Genomic DNA, 8,062 nt, shown 5'->3' with positions numbered 1-8,062 from the left:
ACACCTCAAATTGACGTTCAATCATGGCAAAAAAAGAGCAGAAGGCAGAATGAACTTCAGTTTTATTATTTAACAAATATACCCAAACACCACGGGAATAATCATCAACTAATGTCAAAAAGTAATGTGCACCACATGTAGAAGGAGTTTTGTATGACCCCCATAAGTCACAATGAATTAATTCAAAAATACGACTAGCTTTGCTATCACTAGTAGGAAAACTATCCCTAGATTGTTTAGCCTGAGGACATACATCACAAGCCTTATTCAATAATTTCCTAGCAGAGCTATTTCGAACAGCAGGAACTAACTTGACTACACGATCAGAAGGATGCCCAAGTCGCCTATGCCAGAGCTCAAAATCTGTCACCTCGGAAGTTTGCACTGCACATACTGTTGGAATCCGTCGGAAAAAATAGAGTCCTTCCCGTCGTTCACCGGCTCCAATCAGGCTCCCCGAAAGTTGGTCCTGTATAGCACATAAAGTATTAGTGAATCGTACAAAACATCGGGAATCATCAATTAATTTAGACACCGATATAAGATTGCATTGCAAATTAGGAACAAATAAAACATGTTCCAAGATCAAGTGAGTAGACAAAATCACACGGCCCTCCTTCAAAGCAACAGCCTGATCACCATTAGGGAGACCCACGGGACACGGTGAGATCGAACACACATCCACCAAACAAGATTCGTTGCCCGTGACATGATGAGATGCACCCGTATCTATAATCCAAGTGGACAAAGACTCACCTAGCAAGCGATCTTGTTTCTGATGATTTGCCATATTCAAAAGAACCCGAACATCCTCTGGTTTAAGGTCAGCCAAGGACACATTATCACCACCCCTGCCACGGTCTCTGATGCAGAAACAGAGCCACTTACAGCATTGGCTCGAGCTTTGTTAGCAGGCCGGTCTGTCGAAGATGCAGGGGCAGATTTGGGAGTGGTGCGAGAAGAACCAGCAGCCCCCTTTCCAGAGCCACGCCGCAGCTCAAACCACCACTCAGGATACCCGTGTAGCGCAAAGCATCCCTCGTTATCATGTCCCTTTTTCTGGCAGTGAGAACAATAAAGCTTTGCCTTGTCTTGACGATCCGAGGCCCCTTTCCAGCGAGCAGAGGAAACGGCAAAAGCATGAGCACTCTCCTTCGTCCGATCCAATTCAGCCTTTCCACGAGCAATACCACGAGATTCTTCCTCTTGAAGGAGCGTTTGAAATGCCCTATTCAAGTCAGCGGCTGGTTGTTGCGAGAGTAAATTGGTGCGGACAGCAGCGTATAAGGTATCATCAACACCAATCAAGAATTGGTGAAACACCTCCTCTTCTCTGTCGGTTGCATACTTCCCTGCCACATCACAGGTACACAACCCACACTCACAGCCATGGGGCGGTTTGAGTCTCGAGAGATCGTCAAACAGCCCAATCAATTTAGTATAGTAATCCTCAATCGACATACCAGAAAGTTGCTTGCAATCAGTGATCTTTGCACGCAATTGCTGAATGCGTGGTCCATTAGAAACACAAAATCGGTGTTCCAAGTAATCCCAAAGTCGCTTTGCCTCCTCAAAGTATGGGATAGACGCTGCTAGTTTAGGGTCCGTAGTCCGCAAAATCCATGAGACTAACATCGAGTTAACAGTTTCCCAGTCAAGTAATTTCTTCTTCTCGGTTGGTTTTGTGATTGTGCCATTGATGAACACAAATTTTCGGCGAGATTTCAAGGACAAAGTAATCGCCCTAGACCACGCTAGATAGTTATCTCCCTTCAAGATTACGTGAGTAATCGTATTCCCAGGTTGATCACCCGCACCTAAGTAGTACGGAGACGAAGGATCAAGTTTCCCATCTTCCATTGCTAGAGAAGCGTACAGAGGGAAAAAAAAAATCCAGGTTTTTAGGGTTATTGGCCTGATACCATGTCAGGAATCAATCTTCCTTAGTGTGTATTTCTGTATCACAAGGTATATATACAACCTAGAATATATTCGGGCTCAAACCGAGGCCCAAACGCTAATTACATTATGTAAGGCTTAACAGAAGTTAGGAATTTGGTGTGACAGTTAGTTAGTACTATTAGAATCTGATTAATGCGTGTTAGTGGACCAATTCAACCAAAAGCTTAAGCTAATGCATGGTTGAAGCCTGGAATTATGTTTTATACTCTATGACTCCCCTTCATGATGGTTGAGGCCTAAGAATATGTTTAATACTCTTATCACGCCCCCTTACACGAGTGCCCGTTAGGACTAGAAGTGTGGATGCAGCATGAGCCCTCCTCATACCCAGCACTTAATATTCCACTTGAAAGTGGGGAGTTGATGAGATTCGAACCCGTGATCTTTATGTGACGCTGGCTTCGATACCATGTTAGTAGACCTACTCAACCAAAAGCTTAAGTTAATGGTTGAGGCTTAGAAATATGTTTTATACTCTATCAATGCGGATGTATTGGAGCTAATACAATCCACAAGTTGGTTAGGATGGATCGAAATAGGTGATTTTATGGTTTAATTTATGAAATTTCCATAGTTGGATTGGATTTCGAGTAATATGTGTTTTTATTTTGAGGTTGTGAGTTGTCGAACGCATTGTTATTGCCTTTGTGTTTGGGAGTTAAGATAAAAAAAAATGATGATCAAATGTTCGAGTTTAAGAATCTTGGGTACTAAATGATCTAATTCGTATGGCAGACTGTGATTGATTTCACAGCAACATGGTGTGGACCGTGTCGTATGATGGCACCAATTGTGTCTAATTTTGCCAACAAGTATGAAGATGTGTTATTTCTCAAGGTTGATACTGATGGGCTGAAGGTAAAATAACTACTTATTGCTACTAGTATTTTCACTCTAATTGCAGCTTCATTTGCTTATGAACTGGTTTCAGAGTGTTGCTGAAGAATACAATGTTTACTCCCTGCCGACCTTTGTTTTCCTGAAAGAAGGAAAAGTAGTTGACAAGTTCTCAGGTGCAAGTGAAGAGAACCTTCTGAAACACATTACTCAGCATTCTGGTTGAAGCTGATCCTACACCATCCACTTAATCAAGTTTTTAATCAACTCTTTGCTTTGTCATGTTAAATTTATTGCTTAGTACCCTTATTAATGCTATAATATATCCTGGATTATGGTCTTTCAATCTTGATAGATATTATATTTAGGATAATATTTGTCGCAGATTAGGATATAATAAATGTATATTTTTGTATGTTTATCGTATCTAGGATTCCTAATGTAATTAGGCCTAGCGTTGTAAACTCTATATATTTGATCAATGGTACACACTCCATATTGAGGAGTTTTCCCGAAATCTAACATGGTATCACAGCCAAGGTTTTAGATCTCAATTTTTATTTTTTTTTTCTCCAACTTTATTGGTTTTTTTGGTTTTATTGGGACCTAGCCTTCGTCACACTTCCGCGATTCTTCTAGATTTCTCACCTATTTTACTTTAGCAATTAATTTGGTCAGTGCTACTATTGCTTTAGCATATTTAATTCTTCTCTTTGGCTTCATAATTACCTTACCCGAACACAGAAGCTTTCATGGCCAAGGAAGATGAAACCCCCCCACCACCGCCACCTCCTCCATCTAATGAGTTCCATCCGGCACTCACCGTCTCTAACATCAAAAACTCGATCCCTTTGACTCTCGACTACGAGAAGGTTCAATACTCTAATTGGGTAGAATTGTTTGAAAATCACGTTTGTGCATACAACGTCCTTGATCACATCGATTCAACCGTATCTCGTCCTACAGATATTTCGGATGCCTTATGGGTTCGTTTAGATGCCATTGTCAAGCAATGGATATACGGCACAATTTCGGTTGACCTCCTACAAACAATCCTCAAACCAAAGTCCACTGCAAGGCAGACTTGGGATCGACTTCGGGAAATATTTCAAGATAACAAAACCACGAGGGTGGTGTATCTTGAAACCCAGTTGAATGAGCTTCATCTTGACAGCTTCCCGAACGTCACAGCATACTGTCAACAACTTAAGAATCTTGTTGATCAACTTGCCAATGTCGATCAACCGATCTCCGATCAAAAGCTTGTTCTCCGACTTGTTGCGGGTCTAAACAAAACGGACTTCGACACCGTCGCAACTATGATTGCACAGACCAATCCTTTACCCTCCTTCCATACGGCTCGTTCTCGTCTTTTACTTGAAGAAACTCGCCGCAACAGTGATTCCGGCAAGACTTCGTCATCGTTTGTTGCACAAGCTCCACAATCCGACCCCTCACCTCAACAGCCACCAGCCGGCGGCAGGGGAACATGCGGCAGTAGCGGCCGTGGCCGAGGCGGCAACAAACAGGGGCGCGGAAAGGGACGCGGCCGGGGAGGACAAGGTCGTGGCGCCAACCATCCATCACAACCAAACCCGCAACAACAACAGCAGACTTGGCAACAACAGCCCGCCTCTAATGGGCAAAATTGGGCCCAGCAACCTCCTTGGCCCAATCCACTTATTTCTGTTCGTAAATTTACTTCTGATAATTCGGTGTCTATAGAATTTGACCCTAATGGTTTTACTGTGAAGGATCTTCGCACGGGGAGGGTAGTAACGAGATGCAATAGTACCGGGGAGCTTTATCCATTTACCTCCAATTCACCGAGCACTTGCCTAGCCACAACTCTCACTGCAGCTACCCCATGGCATGATCGTCTAGGACATCCCGGGCCTTCATCTTTGAGTTTTCTTAGGAGCAACAATTTTATTTCTTGTAATAAAGAGCATGACTCTAATTTTTGCAATTCATGTCAAATAGGGAAACATGTTAGACTTCCTTTTTATCATTCAAATAATATTACTTTTTCTGCTTTTGATATTATTCATGCCGATTTATGGACATCTCCTATTAGAAGTATTAATGGTCATAAATACTATTTAGTGCTTCTTGATGATTTTACTCATTATGTGTGGGCCATTCCTCTAGCCTCTAAATCTCAAGCCTACCAATCTTTCCTTCACTTTAGACAATATGTGCAAACACAATTTGAACGTCCTATCAAATCTTTCCAAAGCGACCACGGTCGTGAGTTTGACAATGACCCATTCAAAAAGTTTTGCCTTGACAATGGTATGGTCTTTAGATTTTCATGTCCCCACACGTCCTCACAAAACGGCAAAGTCGAACGCATGATTCGAACCTTAAATAATATCAAACACACTCTCTTATTTCATGCCTCATTGCCCCCCTCATATTGGTCACATTCTCTAGAGACAGCTACATATCTTCTTAATATCTTGCCCACTAAATCTCTTAAGAACATGACCCCGGCTCAGGCTTTGTTTCATAAAAATCCTTCCTATGACCACTTACGGGTTTTCGGTTGTCTTTGTTTCCCTAATTTGTCTGCTACAGCTCCTCACAAGCTTGCTCCTAGATCCACTCCTTGTGTTTTTTTGGGATACCCTTCTAATCACCGTGGTTATAAGTGTCTTGACTTAACAACCCGCAAAGTCATAATCTCTCGCCACGTCACCTTTGATGAGTTAACATTCCCTTTTAAAAGCTTGGAACAATACACCTTAAAGGAGTATGACTTTTTGGGTTTTGATGAGAGTTCCCCTCTTCTGACTCATCAATTTATGCGCCTTCAATCTTCTCAAGCCCAAGTGCAACCAAGCCCAATCCCAAATGGCCATCAAGCCCACACGCCACCTACCTCACCTATTCACAATTGCGCCCAACAGCATACTCCGCAAGGTGGCACCTCTTCTCCACCCACCTTGCGGACCCCACTGTCCCAGTCAGACCGGTCCAGTCAGCCCGGTCCAGTCATCCACCACATACACTCCGCCACCTATGCGTGGCATACCACCTCTACAGTCTACCCGTCCACCTCCCCCATCCCCCCCCCCATTACTAGAAGCCAAAGAGGCATTTTCAAGCCTAACCCGAAATATAACCAAACCGCTATGGTAACCTCGGGTCATCCTCTTCACAAATCACCTCTTCCAAAATCATATATACAAGCTTTAAATGACCAAAATTGGAATGCGGCGATGAATGATGAGTATAGTGCTTTAATTAAAACAGGGACATGGGAATTGGTGCCTAGGCCTACGGGGGTGAATATTGTTAATTGTATGTGGCTATTTAAGCATAAATACAAGTCTAATGGTGACCTTGAGAGGCACAAAGCTCGTCTTGTATGTGATGGCAGGTCGCAGGAAATTGGTGTGGATTGTGATGAGACTTTCAGTCCGGTAGTTAAACCGGCCACTATTCGTACTGTTCTCAATTTAGCTTTGGCTAAAAAGTGGTCGATACATCAACTAGATGTCAAAAATGCCTTTTTACATGGTGATTTGCAGGAAACTGTTTATATGCATCAACCTCCGGGTTTTGTTGATCGGAGGGCTCCTACTCATGTTTGTCGGCTCCGCAGGGCTCTCTATGGTTTGAAACAAGCTCCCAGAGCTTGGTACCAACGCTTTGCAAATTTTCTTGTCAAATTGGGTTTTGTCATTTCCAAGAGTGACAACTCTCTTTTTACTTTCCGGCATGGTGATGATATGGCATATTTGCTCTTATATGTTGATGATATTATTTTAGCTACCTCATCTGACAGGTTGCGTACAGGAATTATTTGTCAATTGCAAACTGAGTTCCCTATAACTGACTTGGGTTCTTTGAGTTATTTTTTGGGGATTGCGGTGACCCGCAAACCCTCTTATATGCTACTTTCACAGGAAAAGTATGCACAGGAGATTTTAGAGCGTGCAGGTATGGCCTCTTGTAAGCCTGCAGCTACTCCAGTTGACACTAAGTCCAAACTTAGTGCTGATGCAGGACCACCTTTTCGGGATCCTACTCTGTATCGCAGTTTAGCAGGTGCTCTTCAGTATCTCACGTTCATCAGGCCATATATTTCCTATGCGGTACAACAGGTGTGTCTATTTATGCATGATCCCCGGGAACCTCATTATGAGGCATTGAAACGCATTCTGCGTTATGTTCAGGGTGCCATTGATCACGGCTTACATTTATATCCTACTGTTTCTCATCGATTGATTACGTACACTGACGCTGACTGGGGAGGCTGTCCCGATACCCGGCGTTTTACTTTGGGCTATTGTTGTTTCCTTGGGGACAACCTCGTGTCTTGGTCATCTAAGCGTCAACATACTTTGTCTAAGTCAAGTGCAGAAGCAGAATATCGAGGCGTCGCAAATGCTGTCTCTGAGGCGTGTTGGCTTCGTAATTTATTACTCGAGTTACATTGTCCTCTACGGCAGGCTACTATAGTTTATTGTGATAATGTCAGTGCTATCTACCTTTCTGGCAACCCGGTACAACACCAACGCACCAAACATGTGGAGATGGATATTCATTTTGTTCGAGAAAAGGTTGCTTTGGGGGAAGTACGGGTTCTACATGTTCCCACTAGATATCAGTTTGCGGACATTTTCACTAAAGGCCTACCACGAGAATTATTTTTGGAATTTAGGTCCAGTCTTAGCGTACGACCTCCTCCCGCTACGACTGCGGGGGTGTGATAGATATTATATTTAGGATAATATTTGTCTCAGATTTGGATATAATAAATGTATATTTTTGTATGTTTATCGTATCTAGGATTCCTAATGTAATTAGGCCTAGCGTTGTAAACTCTATATATTTGATCAATGGTACACACTCCAGATTGAGGAGTTTTCCCGAAATCTAACAAATCTGTTGTTTAAACACTTGGGTTACTACCAATTTACGAACTGAATGGACAGTTTGATGTTAAAGATTCTTCTTTGCTATCAATGCTAGGATTTTCTGGTTTATACCTTGCACTATGACACAAATCTCAACTGTCTTTCTTCTTCAATTTTAAATTTGGGTTGTTTTCTGTAATGGTCACAAAGTAATGGACCATTGTCCTTTAAGCATTGTATTACTTAGGCCCTCCGCCGTCTTATGTAGGCACGAGTTTAACGGGTGTGCTGTGTACGTATCGTTACATGACTTGCATCGTTAAGGAATTGAATTTATTACGTATTACACAATACTAATTAATTCAAATTAAAACATGTCTATCTTAATATAGGTG

General features: G+C 42.4%; 2 protein-coding genes across 2 annotated transcripts; one reads left to right on the top strand and one right to left on the bottom strand.

Annotated features, from left to right (window-relative positions):
- Nucleotides 1-792: 792 nt before the first annotated feature.
- Nucleotides 793-1,860, bottom strand: LOC145613579 (uncharacterized). Its single transcript, XM_081668684.1, has one exon. The coding sequence runs from the start codon at nt 1,858-1,860 to the stop codon at nt 793-795; it is 1,068 nt and encodes a 355-aa protein (XP_081524810.1).
- Nucleotides 1,861-3,551: 1,691 nt separating this feature from the next.
- On the top strand, nt 3,552-6,628 carry LOC145613578 (uncharacterized). Its single transcript, XM_081668683.1, has 2 exons — nt 3,552-5,099; nt 6,593-6,628. Exons 1-2 carry the CDS (start codon nt 3,552-3,554, stop codon nt 6,626-6,628), a joined length of 1,584 nt encoding a protein of 527 aa, XP_081524809.1.
- Nucleotides 6,629-8,062: the final 1,434 nt, after the last annotated feature.

Source organism: Chenopodium album, chromosome 25, assembly GCF_948465745.1.
Source record: "Chenopodium album chromosome 25, dcCheAlbu1.1, whole genome shotgun sequence".
NCBI lineage: Eukaryota > Viridiplantae > Streptophyta > Magnoliopsida > Caryophyllales > Amaranthaceae > Chenopodium > Chenopodium album.
The sequence above is the reverse complement of the archived record's forward strand: the minus strand, read 5'-3'. Positions and strand labels throughout refer to the sequence as shown.